The 14,591-nt window shown below is 35.9% G+C and overlaps 2 protein-coding genes across 3 annotated transcripts; both read right to left on the bottom strand.

The window, feature by feature from the left end:
- Window positions 1-529: 529 nt before the first annotated feature.
- Window positions 530-1,192, bottom strand: LOC138868738 (uncharacterized). The gene is made up of 2 exons (XM_070146304.1): window positions 848-1,192; window positions 530-586 (listed from the first exon to the last, which is right to left on the bottom strand). Exons 1-2 carry the CDS (start codon window positions 1,190-1,192, stop codon window positions 530-532), a joined length of 402 nt encoding a protein of 133 aa, XP_070002405.1.
- An 8,178-nt stretch (window positions 1,193-9,370) lies between these two features.
- LOC104244669 (protein ELF4-LIKE 3) lies at window positions 9,371-14,381 on the bottom strand. Of its 2 annotated transcripts, none has more exons than XM_009800143.2 (2): window positions 14,220-14,381; window positions 9,371-9,957 (listed from the first exon to the last, which is right to left on the bottom strand). In XM_009800143.2, exon 2 carries the CDS (start codon window positions 9,917-9,919, stop codon window positions 9,617-9,619), a length of 303 nt encoding a protein of 100 aa, XP_009798445.1. In that variant the 5' UTR covers window positions 9,920-9,957; window positions 14,220-14,381; the 3' UTR covers window positions 9,371-9,616. The 2 variants fall into 2 exon arrangements, with proteins under 2 accessions (XP_009798445.1, XP_070030523.1); XM_070174422.1 differs by having other exon boundaries at window positions 9,371-9,929.
- Between the last annotated feature and the right edge of the window lie 210 nt (window positions 14,382-14,591).

Below are 14,591 nucleotides of genomic sequence, written 5' to 3'. Positions count from 1 at the left end.
AGTTGGAAGGTAGCCGGTTCATTGCACAAACCAAATGGCATCCTAGAAAATGCAAAGATGCCATACGGACACGTGAAGGTGGTTTTCTCCTGATCTTCCAGAGCAATTAAAATCTAGTTGTACCCAGAGTACCCATACAAGAAACAGTAGAAGGCACGCCCAGCAAGTCTATCTAGCATCTAGTCAAGAAAGGGCAATGGAAAATGATCCTTGCGGGTCACTTTATTCAGTTTGTGATAGTCCATGCACACCCTCCATCCTGTGACAGTCCTGGTGGGAATTAACTCATTTCGCTCATTGATAACCACGGTCATACCACCCTTATTCAGCATACATTGCACTAGCGAAGTCTAAGAACTATCCGAGATGGGGTACACAACCCCTGCATCGAACCACTTGATCACCTCCTTTTTGACAACCTCTTGCATAACCTCATTCAACGTCCTTTGATGTTCCACGGAGGTCTTGGCATCATCTTCAAGTATGATCTTGTGCATGCAAAAGACGGGGCTTATTCCCCGAATATCAGCTAGAGTCCATCCAATTGCTTTTTCCTTCTTTGGAGCACCTCCAGTGTTGCATCTACCTGCACATTAGTAAGACAAGATGAAAGAATAACAGGTAAAGTCGAACTAGGGCCTAAGAATTTATACATGAGATGTGAGGGAAAAGTCTTCAAATCCAAAACGGGTGGTTCCTTGATTGAGGGCTTTGTTGGTGGAGTCTTTCTATTCTCAATATCCAAAGAGAGCTTTCGAGGATTATAAGAGTAAGAGCTCATTCCATGCAAGGAATTGACACACTCCACCCAACCTTAATCCTTATTCACATCAAGGTTCAACAATACCGCTTCTAGAGGATCCTTCACATTGATCATTGCACTAGTATCATCAACTATCACTTCCATGACAAGATTCACAAAAGAACACACTTCAGTGCTATTTGGCTGCTTCATTGATTTGCACACATGAAATACCACTTTTTCATCACCCACCCGGAAGGTGATCTCCCCTGCTTCCACATCAACCAAGGCCTTTCCAGTTGCAAGAAAAGGTCTTCCCAATATGATCAGAATCTCATAGTCAACCTCGCAGTCCAAGATCACAAAGTCAGCAGGCAAAATGAACTTGTTCACCTGAACAAGAACATCATTAATAATACCAAGAGACCTCTTCATTGTTCTATCCACCATTTGCAACCTCATTGAAGTAGCCCTCGGTTGACCAATACCCAAAGTTTTGAACACGGATTAAGGCATCAAATTGATACTTGCACCCAAATCGCACAATGCCTTTGCAAAATCCGCACTCCCAATGTTACATGGAATGGTTAAAGCGCCGAGATCTTCAAGCTTTGGAGCCATCGAGTGCACAATTGCACTTATTTGGTGAGTCATTTTGATGGTGTCACAGTCCATGGATCTCTTTTTAGTCACCAAGTCTTTCATGAACTTGGCGTAACTCGGCATTTGCTCAAGAGCTTCCACTAGGGGAATATTGATTGATAAGCTCTTCATCATGTCAATAAATTTCCTAAATTGGTTCTCATTCTTTTGCTTTGCAATCCTTCGAGGGTAAGGTGGAGGAGGCCTTGGCAAGGGAGCCTTAGCCTTGGGCACTACCATTTTCGGTATGTCTATTACGTGTTCCCTAGGCAGGTTCACATCATCTTGAGTCTCCACCTCATTATCATTAATATCAATTCTCACTTTCGCATTCAAATTTTATTCACTCACTTGCTCATCAACTATAGGGATATCATTATCTTGTACTTCAACCTCATCACTCACAATTTCCTTTTTCTTGGAGGTCTTCACATAACCACCTCGAATGCTTCTAGTAATCACCGCTATTGCATGCCTGGTGTTGTTCCCACCCTTCGGGTTTACTACCGTATCACTAGGTAGAGCCATTCTAGGATGAGTATTCAAAGATTGCGAAATCTAGCCAAGTTGAACCTTCAAATTCTAGATTGAAGTATTGCGGGATGCCAACTGGGCATCAGAGTCAGCATTCTTTTTCATCATTTGTTCAAACATCATCTCGATCATTCCCATCTCATTGTTCAACAAGCTAGGACCTTGAGAAGGAAATGGGGGTGGGTTGTTTGGTTGTTGAAACATTGGAGGTCTTTTAAAGTCTTGCCCCCGATTCCCTTGGTTGCCATTATTCCAACCCCCTTGGTTGTTGTTTCCTCCTCAATTGTTGTTGTTGCCACTTCAGTTGCCATGGTTGTTCTGGTTGCCCCAATTCTGATTGTTGTTCCCCCGGCTGCTATTGCCTTGTTGGTTTTGATTCCCCCAATTGCCATTGCCTTGTTGGTTTTGATTCCCCCAATTTCCTTGGGATCTCCACTGTTGTTGTTGGTTAGGAGCATTGCCCCTTTGTCCTTGGTAATTGTTCACGTACTGCACTTCTTCACTTTGCTCATCATAGCCCTCATCTTGATTGAAACCACCACTACCTTGATCATATTGATCCGGATTACCTTGACCTTGTTAACCTTTTTGTCGCCTCTTGTTAGGGGTGTACATGGACCGGGTTGGTTCGGTCTTTATCAAAACCAAACCAAACCAACTATATCGATTTGGATTGGTTCGGTTTTGTCAGATTTTTCTAGTTTTTCGGGTTTTTTGTTACTTAAATATTATTTCAATCTTACTTTGTTAAATTTTTGATAAGTAAATATATGTTTAGTAAAAATATAAAAAATTGACAAAAATTATCTATTAAAATATTTTATGAGAGAATTTTCTTAGTAACATATATTAGTTATGTTTTTTAGTCGTCTGATAATAATGTTTCGTTGATGTATACTTTCAAGGTTAACCGAATTTAGTAATTAAATATAAAAATCAATATGATACCTAAATAATAATAATAATAATAATAATCACTTAACATTCGAAAAAGATGTAACAATTTAGTAGATCTTAACATATGATACGAATATGGAAGAACAAAGAGATTGACGCATTTCAGTAACACTTGATGAGAAAGTTATCACATAATCCATTATTTAAGGTTAATAAATATGGAGCACTTCATATACTATTAAATATTATATCCCGCAAGATAATCCCAAATATTTCTAGACATCTTTTAAAGAAAACTCTATATAAAATCTTAAAAGTATATATAAAAGTTATATATTTATATATCGGTTTGGTTCGACTTTTTTTACTCAATACCAAACAAAATTAAACCAAACCTAATCGGGTTTTTAGTCGGTTTGGTTTGACTTTTCGGTTTGGTGCAATTTTTCGGTTCGGTTTGTACACCGCTACCTCTTGTTGACCAATATGTTGACACCTTTTATAGCATTTACTTGTCTAGGAGCTTGAACTTGTTGCAATTGAGCTTTTGCCAACTGGTTCATTGTTGTAGTTAACTCTGCTATTGCCTGGCTATGATCATGGAGCTCTTTGTGCAGGTGGATGACAGTGGGGTCACCCTGTGGCATATTGGCTCGACTTTGCCAAGCTGAGGAAGTATCTGCCATCTCATTCAATATCTCACACGCCTCAGCATAAGGTGTGTTCATAAAATTTCTCCCTGCTAGCTGGTTCACTACACACTGATTGGTTGTGCTAATGCCACGGTAGAATATCTGCTGAATCATTGCTTCGGTCATGCCATTGTTCGGACATTCTTTCACCATTGGCCGATATCTCTCCCAGATCTCATGAAGTGGTTCATTAGGTTCCTGTTTGAGGGCCAAAATCTCATCTCTCAAAGTCGTCATAAGCCCTAGCGAGGAAAACTTGGCTATAAACTTGTCCGTCAACTCATCCCAATTAGTGATGGAATGGTTGGGAAGCCTTTCGAGCCAGTCCAAAGCTTTCCCTATAAGTGAGAAAGGGAATAATCTCAACCTCAATGTATCCTCTGGCACATTTTTTTGCTTGCTTCCCCAACATGTATCCACAAAGCTTTTGAGATATTTATATGCATTCTGATGGGAAACACTTGTGAAGTACCCTCGCTGCTCCAACAAAGTTAACATCACATTTGTAATTTGAAAATTGCTCGCCCGGATCCGGGGTGGGACAATTGCACTTGCATATTCTTCGTTTGGAAGCACCCGAGGAGCGACTCTTGGAGGAGGCGATGGGGGTTCTGTAATATTATCATTGGCCTGGCGGCCTCTCCTTTAAGCTTGAGGCACTATAGGTACCTCATCGTCAATATTATCATCTACCTCCTCCCCTGGAATAGCATTTCCAAGAGGATCATTATTATTGTTCGCTGCCATTTGGTACCTGAATTGGCGACACACACAAGTTAGTATCACAGAGTGAAAGAAAAACAAGACACAAAACTATGTAGATAGATAGCCAAAACTGTTTAGCTTCCCAGCAACAGTGCCAAAAAGTGATCGGGTCTAACCCTACACCACTATAGAGTTGCAAGAGCGATCGATGCACCTTTTACCTGAAAAGGTCGGGATCGAATCCACAGGGAGCTAAGATATGTTTGGAGTTGAGTTCCTATCTAACCTAGCAATGTGCGATGCTATTGTTTGCACTTCCAATCATTCTTGTTTGTTTGTTACTTCTAATTTAATACTAATGATGTACGAAATTAAGGCTAAGTAGATATTTTTGTAGGGTTTTCTAAATGGGTAAAAAGGCACTAGGAAAGTGACTTACTCCTAGGTGAGTATCTAATGGGATCTAGAACTTATGGAAATAATGTTATAGTTGGGATCATGATATAGCCAATGCACGAAGATACTCACTCTATACCTCTCGGTAGTTTGAGTGACTTTGCCCTAATTGGCTTTCTCAAGCCCAATTGGGTGTTCAATTTGTTCAAGCAAAGTTGGCTCAAGTCGTGTATTATTATCTCTAGGTTTAACCCTTTAATTGGGGCTATCAATCTCTTGAATACACCCCAATTCCTTGTTGGCCTGAATTTCCTAGACTTAAGCTCTCTTTCTCAAGAAGAGCCTAAGTTAAAAAGGCACAAATTAGTGTTTGCAACGACCAATACAACATAAAAACATAAATCAGGCCAAATATCAATCACCCATAAAAATCTAAGCCCTAAAATAGGAGACCCATTAAATGCCCACACTAGGGTTGAGCCACAACCCTAGCTAATGAGTTTAGCTACTCATAATTATTGAAGAATCAAAGATTGAGATGAAGAATAACCCATAAAAATTAATTGCAAGATAAAAGTCTAAGATTAATTGTTAAACAAGCTACAAAACTACTCTAAAAAGCAAAAATATGACGTTCACGTGCTCAACTAAGATAAGATTACCTAAAAATCTGAAAAAGAAGTATTTATATATAGCTAAATTTTTTGGACAAAAATGCCCTGACGGAGGTACCGCTGCAGCGGTGAGGCTACCGCGGCCGCATAAAATCAACCGCGATCTTCTAGTTTTAGCTTCAGTTTTGGCTCTCTGAATCTCTCCTCTGCTGACCGCGATAAAAGGACCGCTGTCGCGGTAGGTCCTTCGCGTCCGCGGTTGATTTTCTGTTGTAGTGCTCAGTTGACTCAGCTTTGACTTGTGCAGGTTTCACTTCCTTTTTAGCTGATTTTTGACTTTCTTGTCTCTTTTTGACAAACACTGCAAACAAGCACAATAAGTTAGCTTTTGGGAATACTTGTACACACTTTTAATCTAAAACTCAAGCAAAAAGGAGCATAAAATAGACTAGAATCCCTAGTTATCGGGGCGTTAGCGAGTTATTTATCAGAGTTGCTGTGGAGACTTCAAGGTATACCTGCATGCTCGCTCGCAGGCCTCGAAGTCAACTTCCATTGTTCCTTGCTATTGTTTACTTTATTTTCAAACAGTGTTGTATTTAGTGATTTTCAGTATTCTCTCAGTAGAGCTTATAACTTAGCACTACCGGTTTTGAAAAAAATATATAAATATTGTTTGTTTTAGCTATGTATGTCATTTACTAGTTTATATTTAATGGTTGAATGATTTGAATCTATTAAAAACTCAGCATATGTTGGGCTTATATAGTTCTAGGGACTAGGTGCCGACCATCACAATCCTTAAGATGGGATTTTGGATCATAAAAAATAATTATATTTTTTTGCGAGAAATAAAAATTATCTTCTATTAGTTAATTGATCATATTTGTTTCTTTTAGAATCAACTTGAAATGACGAAAAAAGAAGAATGAACTTGAAATAGATTTACAGAAAGAAAAATCGGAAAAACTCTTAAATCATCAAATGCTATATGTTCTTGGATAATTCGTAAAGGTGGCATAATAATTTGTGGGGCCGAAATGGTACAATTATAAAACTGGAACTAAATTTAAGTTAAATATATGGAATGATGATCGATGTATTTCATGGAGCAAATTTTTTCTTCTATTGAGTTAGCTATATAGGATCAATATTCATCAATCCTGGAGCTTAAATTTTTATTTTGTAATCTTAAATAGCTTTTAATATAATATTTATTTTTATTTAAAAAAATTACTCATTAAAATAAAATACACGTGCGGAGCACCTATTCTAAGGCTAGTTTTACTAAATCAACTCAAACAACTTTAAATAAAAAAAAATGTTGAACCCTTTGGGGTCTGAGTGCGCCTCTAGAAAAGAGCGAGGGAGGGGGCTGTGCTCATTAGAGCAAATGAAGACAGTTCAAAAAAGTGTATTAACGGCAATAGGGGATTCCGAATTTATGTAATGTGAGTTATGAGTTCAAAGTGTAAGTGTTAAAATATATATTTAACTCTATTCACAAATGTGAGTTATGAGTTCAAAGTGTGAGTATTAAAATATATATTTGACTCTATTCACAACAATAATAGCAAATAGATTCAGTATAATTCCATAAGTAAAGTTTAGGGATGATATTATATACACAGACTTTATCGCTATCTTAAAAAGATAGAGAAATTGTTTTTCAATAGACCTGAGATCAAGAAAAGATGCAAAAGAAAAAAAGCAAATAACAAGATAATGACGTGCAGTAAATACAAGATAACATAAAGTAATGCCAACAAGATAACAAGAAAATCGAAGCGAGAGAAACGACAGGTAGTACTAGAAATCTAAAATAGAAAATACATGGCTCAAGACTACCTACTACTTTTCTACTCTAATCTTCGACCTCTACACCACCCTATTAAGGGTTATGTCCTCCGTAAGCTGAAGCAGCATCATGTCCTGCCTAATCACCTCTACTCAGTACTTCTTTGGTCTACCTCTACCTCTCTTCAGCGATGCCAACCTCTCACACTTCCTTACAGGGGCATCTGTGTCCCTCCTTTTCACATGTCCGAACCATCTAAGCCTCGCTTCTCGTATTTTATCCTCCACAAGGGTCATGTCCATCTTGTCCTGAATATCTTCCTTTCTTATGTTATGTAGCTTGGTATGCATGTCCGCATATCCATATCAACATCTTTTATCTTTCGAATATGAGATTTCTTGACTGGCCAACACTTAGTCTCATACAACATAGTCGGCCGAACCACCATTCTGTAGAACTTGCCTTTGAGTTTAGGTGCATTTCACATTCGTATCACACAAAAAACCGAATTGCGAGCCTCTATTTCATCCACTCTACTTCGATATGATGTGTGACATCCTCGTTAATCTCAACATTCCCTTGGATTACTCACAGAAGGTACTTGAAACTTCCTCTTTTTGGGATAAAATTGTGTATCAAACCTCACGTCCACATCCGCATTTGAGATCACATCATTGAATTTGCACATATTTAAATCTATTTATATTTTTTTTGCATATACATATAAAAGTTAAAGTTTAAAACATCCGATTTTATTGAACCTATGAACCACGGTTGGATCCGTTACTAATGTACAGACCAAATGAAAGAGATAACGAAATGTAAAAAAATAGAAATTGGAAACTTGGTGTTCATTTGGTTTGAGGTATAACATAATATAATCATGGTATAAATTTGGTTGCTTTATATATTATTCGGTTTGTACGTTAAAACTTCCATACCTCAATTGGTATATTAGTTTATACCTAATATAACTTGGTATAACAATATATGGATTAAGTTAGTACATGAATTAAATCTAAAAAAATAAAATTACTCTTTATCTTTTCATAAAAATCATCATCGATACCCTTTATATTCTATTTTTAGTATAAAGAACCAAACGTTCAATAAATTTTATTTTTTGCAGAACTAATTCTTGTATTATAATTATACATAAATTGATGCTCAACCGAGCTACCCTTAGGGGTCGTTTCGTACGAAGGATAAACAAATAATTCTGGGATAAAAATTTTGTACCCCCTTATACTTTGTTTGGTTACTAATCCTGGGATAAGTTATTCCAAAATAAAAAAATAGTACTGGATAATTCATGCCTACCAAAGGGTGGAATAATAATTACAGGATTAGTTATTCCAAGATAAAGCAGTAAAACTGATAATCACATGATTAATACAACACATCAAACAATCAATAAAAAATAATAATAATACATTAATCCTAACTTAATTAATTCCAATATAAATAATTTCAGCATAACTAATCTGAGCTAACTTATCTTCAAATCAAAATGACCCCCTTTGAGTTAGGATAAGCATGTAGAAGTTGAGCTCTATCTAAAAGGAGAGCCACTTGGGGCCCTTGTCAGTTCGCATAATATAATCTGTCTCTCTGTTGGAACTCTAGTGCTCTAAGCTTTAAGCTAACTTCCAAGCTGCTTTTTATTTATTTATTTTATCCCATAAGGTCTTTCCCTATCAATGCTCTCCAAGATAATATCATTGGATGGAACAAACAATAAACTTAAACAAATAGGGAAAAGTTTTACTGAAATTTTGGTCAAAAGACCCATCATTTTCTGTTTGAGATTCTCATCTTGTAGTGCTGTGTGATTGGCAAATAAAAAGACTTTCGGTGCATCTCCTTCACTCTGCTCAGTTCTCCACATACAAATCATCAACAGTAGTTTGAAACTTTTTCATTTTTCTTTTTTTTCATAAGAGGAGCTTAGATTTCTTATAATCCCAGCCACACCATCAAGGAGTATAATGGGATGGTTAGGATCCATCTATCCTTAATGGAGAACATCTTTAATAGACCTACACGTGTGTGCGAATCTAGATTAATCGAGCTTGTAAATTTTGATTATCATATGGTTTACAAAGAGAGAAGCAGTGCCAGCCACTACTTCCACTTCTCACAACTGGGGTAATATGGAAAAGAAACTTTGAGCAGAAATGAAGAAAGAATTCCATTAAAAGAGAGTCTGTAAAGAGACTAAAGACCCATATCTAATATCAATATATCATTAGGCTTTTGACAAACTGAAAAGTTCTAAAAGCATCATCCCCTTTTACAAGAGTTACTATTAAGTTTGGCGCATTCAAATAAAAAGTAGTGTATCAAAATATAGAAAAAGGGAACAGTAACCTGTCATTTGATTTTAATTATGAACAACAACAACTACTACTCCTCAATCAAGAATTTACCACAAATTAAAGGCAGAAAGAGTAGAAGATATAGACATTCTTCTTTCAATTAGATCTGGAGGTAGACATTAACAGAATTTGGGTGTCATTATTTTCTCTTGTAATTTGGTACTAAAGAAAGTAGACTAAAGAGTTTATAATACAATCTAATAAAATTCATCTTCTCTTTAAACAGGCCTACCCCTTTTGTGTGTAGCAGTTGAGTCCCCTTCAGATGAAACATCCATTGATTTATTGAAATTACCTGAAAGATGTGCATATAAGTCAACCACTCTCCTGATATTGTTGTTGAGTTCTCTAATTAAACCAACATTCCTGCTCAAATTGTCAGGAATTTTGGACTCATGGTTCTGATTAATCTCATTGATTAGCAGCCTATTCTGGTCCAATATGTTCTGAACTTGAACAAAACTCTTTTGAAATGTCTGCATAACTTTGCCATCTATCTCTCTACCACCATTAACTTCCATTTCTCTGTCTCTATGTTGGTGAAGAAAGAATCAGACCCCTTTCAAGGAAAAGGAGGAAAACACAAGACAATAATGAGGAAAAGTAGTAGAGACAATTTCTTGGAATTTTTATAATAGTTGTAAGGAAACTCCATCATATCTTCCCATGTGTACTTGGCTCTATAGTATTAAGGAAAAGGCAGAGACAAAACTAGATAAGGTATTTTAAATTGTTTAAAGACAAATTGTACATGAGAGAGAGACAACATCTGAACTTGAAATTATGACCACACCCCCTCCTCATAGGTTGTTCTTTGATCATGTAACAAACATGGAGTATACAATTATTAATTAATACCATTATTATTTACCTAATATTGTATGAGGTATAATGAGATGTCAAGAAAAGCAGACCCCATTTCCATAAAGAGAACCTTTTAGTGCGTACTCTATACCTAGCTAAATGCCCTAAAATCTGATGCTCCCTCTATTCCAATTTATGTGAACCTGTTTGACTGGGCACGAAGTTTAAGAAAAAAACTTTTGGAATTTGTGGTTTTAAACAAGTCAAAAAAGGGTCCAGAGTATTTGTGTGATTATAAAAGCTTCTCATTAAGGGTAGAAATGTAAGTTTAAGCTAAATTATGTTCCAAATTTAGAATGAAATCATTCTTTTTGGAACGGACCAAAAAGGAAATACGTTCATATAAACTGGAATAGAAGGAGTACTTTCAATTATGTAATATAGTTTGATTTGACAAGGGATTTAAGAAAGAAAATAGTTCTCCCTCCGTTCCAATTTATGTGACTGGAAATTTGTGGTCCTAAACAAGCCACAAAAGGGTTTAGAGTATTTGTGTGAGTATAAAAGCTTCTCATTAAGGATAGAATTGAAAGCTTAAGCTAAATTATTTCCAAATTTAGTAAGGGGTCATTCTTTTTTGAACGAACCAAAAAGGAAATAGGTTCACATAAACCGGAAAAGAGAGGGTAGGATTTAGATAAGTTATTCTCTTTGTCCTAATTTATGTAGCAGTGTTCGAATTTCGAGAATTTAATTTTTTTTTACTATGATTTTTTTCGTATGCCTTTTAAATATTTTAAATTGTTAATTATTGTAATTTATTGTACACATTTTGCATAATTTTCAAATATATAAATTTTATTTCAAAAAACGTAAAAGCTTTATATTCAAATTCACAATCAAAATTTTGAAGCTTGATTCTCGAAACATGCAAACCGTCATATAAAATTTGTTTGTTCATAAAAATTTCTCATTAAGAATAAAATAAAATGTGCAAAATTAAATTAAATTTGAAAAATAAAAGTGTGTTTAATAAGAAAATAGTATCACATAAATTAAAAGGGGAACTACTGGATTCACAGCTAACTAATGATATAATCGATGTGCGCACAAACTGTTCCAAAAATGTTATTAGTAAAAAGATGACAACTCAACTTTTTTCAGTTCAGATTTGGTTGTAACTCTCATATGAGTAGCCTTTCAATACAATTAATGGCTAAAATTAATGATAAAACAATTGAAGCCATCAATGACTGTCTCAACTCTTTTTGTCACCTATCAGGGCAATCCATCAACAAAGCTAAGTCCAAAATCATTATCTCCAAGCACTGCCCTGAGCCTACACAATCTATCCTCTCACAAACCCTTAAGATCAAAGTTAGTAGTTTTTTCAGAAAATACATAGGTTTTCTTGTTACAAGCTCCAAACCCAAGGCCAAAGATTTCCAATTTGTCCTTGACAACATGATTTCTAGACTCAGTACCTGGAATCAAATTTACTAAGCATGGCTGGTACCTTAGCAACCTCTTGTTTAAACTCTCTTCCAAATCACTTAATGCACTATACCCTTCTACCGGCTAAGATTCTAAGTAAACTTGACAAGATCCAACGGGATTTTATATGGAGTACTAATGGAACTTCAAAAAAACTTCATCTCATAAAATGGGACAATATCACTCAAAACAAAAAGGATGGTGGGTTAGGGCTTCATGCTGCAATAAAGAAAAACCTAGTAAGCTTGGCTAACCTAACTTGAAGACTCATCCACAATACCCAATCTCCCTGGGCTAAAATAATATTAGGTCTATATGGTGCAAGGAAAATACTAAAAAATAATTCCTTTATATGGAATAGTATTGCACTAGGCTGGGAAATATGTAGCAAATGGATTACTTGGCTGCCTCATAAGTCCTCAGCCTTGAGTGTGGGGAATAGTCGTTGGATTCACCAATCCAACTCTCTTCGTCAATATATTCAGGGTCCTTTAACCCTCCAGGATGAAACCTTTACCATAAAGAATATATGGAAACAAAACATTTGGGAGTTATCTCATCTATCAATGACCCTAGAACCCGGAATTATCAAGAAGATAAATGCTACACAACCCACAAACAAATCCCATGATACTCCGGTTTGATCATTGAACTCCAATGGTCTTTTCACTAGCAAATCATGCTACTCCCTCTTAGACAATCAGTTGGATTGCTACAAGGATTTCTCGTGGATTTGGGAATCTAATTGTCCAAACAAGATAAAATTTCTTTTGTAGAAAAGCTACCATAATAGACTTCCAACAAGAAGCTTCTTAAACCATATTGGCATTATCATAGATCCTATATGTTCTACTTGTAAAACTGATAAGGAAACTATTAATCATGTTTTCTTGGAATGCATGGCAGTTAAACAACTATGATCATACTTAGGAATTGATTCCAAAAGTCGGAATGGTGCTACAAATTGGCTTACTTATATTCGAGATCACAACTCTACTTTTAAAAACCCTATTATCACTTGGCATGACCTATTTCCCTTTGTCATTTGGACAATTTGGATTAACAGAAATAACAATTTATACAATAACTACACGCATTTGGCAAGTTTTAAAAGTGCTATTAACTTATCAGTAGAGTTCAAGCTTTTAACTGGAAAAGAAAATACTAGGCCGGAAAAAATTCCAATAAACGTTAACTGGAATAAACCCTCTAGAGGTCTCATCAAGCTCAATATTGGTGCCTCCTTCAATGAGGACCAATCACTCTATGGATTTGGTGGGGTGTTCAAAGACAACTATGGCCAATGGATAGTTGGCTTTCATGGAAACACCCCAGGAACTTCTGCACTTCAGGCAAAATTAATGGCCCTGAATATTGGTTTGAAAACTGCCATTAGGCAAGGATTTACAAAATTAGAAGTAGAAACAGACTCAACCGATGTTATTACCTGTTTGGATAATGGAATAATATTACTTGATGATATTATTAACGAGTGTAGGTTGTTAATGGGACAAGTGAAGATCCAGGGAGTACATCACATCTTCAGGGAGGCCAACAAGCCGGCACACATGCTCGCTAAAGAAGGGCTGAGTGGCAACAACAACATGGATCTTAATGTTATCTACTATGCACCTTATTTTGTAACCAATATCTTGAAATCAGACTATGAAGGAAAGACTTATGCCGTTAGGTTCTTTAACAAGGATGTTTGCTCTAGGCTAGCAGCTTTTGGTAACAAAAATATCCTAAGGGGCATGTTATTAGTTTGTAATAACCAAGTAGGTAATGCCCCTCCCGGCAACATGAACAACATTATCTCTACTATTTCGTGATATATATAATATGATCCCTGTTTGTCAAAAAAAAGAGTAGCCTTTCGATACACCATTTTCCAATCAAGAAATGCACAGAACTTTACCCCCACCCACTGCTCCTCCCTCCCCACAACGTCCTAAGGGGGAGCCTGAGGGGGTGGGAAGACAAGAACAGCTGCATAAGAAAACTTGAAAAGCTGGGTTGAAAAAAGAAAAGCAAAAAAAAAAAAAGGACAAAAACATTTCTATTATCAGAGAGAATTAAGAAATCGTTAAGCAGAGACAAGGAATTCAAAGTTGAAGACTTTACAGAGAAGTCTTTTTACAGTTGCAAAAGCATAAAATTCCCACAAAAAGTATAAAGAAAAAAGTAGATATCAGATAAACCCACGCCCAACACACAAGAAAAAAAAAAAAAGGAGAAAGAATTGTACTCAGAGTCTCAAGCTACATTAGAAATTCTCCCAAGAAAAAAGTCCAGTGTACCAAAAGTTAATAAATATCAATACTTTCAAGCTTATGACAGATTTAACTAATCTAAAATGTTGGAAACTCAGAAAACTTCCAAAAGTAAACCAGAATTATTTGTTTCTATTTGTAAGTTCTTTTCTCACAAGCCACCAAGAAAAAAGAAAACGTGTAAATACCAAATAATGGTGTTTAAAGAGACAAAAAGTTGTACTCCTATATAATTTAAATTTTCACGTACCTAGAACATAATATCTGAGAACAATATTGTGGTAGAGAGAGGCAAAGGAAAGAGATTGAAAAAGCAGAGATGAATAATGATCGGCGAGTGAAACGAATCTTCAGAGGGAGAGAGAGAGAATATGTAGATTTGACAGTCAGGTTTCGACCCACTCTCTTTTGTTTCCTGTCTAGATTTACTACTTCCCCTACTTATTTTGAAACACTTATATATAGTCAGAGACGCCGTTAATTTTTGTAATATTATCCGTGTTATTTAAATTTAAGTCAAGGGAGAGAGAATAAAGTTGATGAACATATTTTTTTTGGTCCGTTATAAAAAAAAAACCTTTTTTAAGAGCCCGTTTGGACATACAAAATTTTTGCTTTTTTC

This window comes from Nicotiana sylvestris, chromosome 5 (genome assembly GCF_000393655.2).
Source record: "Nicotiana sylvestris chromosome 5, ASM39365v2, whole genome shotgun sequence".
NCBI lineage: Eukaryota > Viridiplantae > Streptophyta > Magnoliopsida > Solanales > Solanaceae > Nicotiana > Nicotiana sylvestris.
The sequence above is the reverse complement of the archived record's forward strand: the minus strand, read 5'-3'. Positions and strand labels throughout refer to the sequence as shown.

What these genes read in the sequence shown, in the direction of transcription:
- LOC138868738 (XM_070146304.1), bottom strand. Translation starts at nt 1,192, where the DNA reads ATGGTGGATAGAACAATGAAGAGGTCTCTTGGTATTATTAATGATGTT. An exon ending in TGAAGGATCCTCTAGAAGCG is followed by an intron (nt 587 to 847) that starts GTATTGTTGAAC and finishes ACTAATGTGCAG; the next exon opens with GTAGATGCAACACTGGAGGT.
- LOC104244669 (XM_009800143.2), bottom strand. Translation starts at nt 9,919, where the DNA reads ATGGAAGTTAATGGTGGTAGAGAGATAGATGGCAAAGTTATGCAGACA.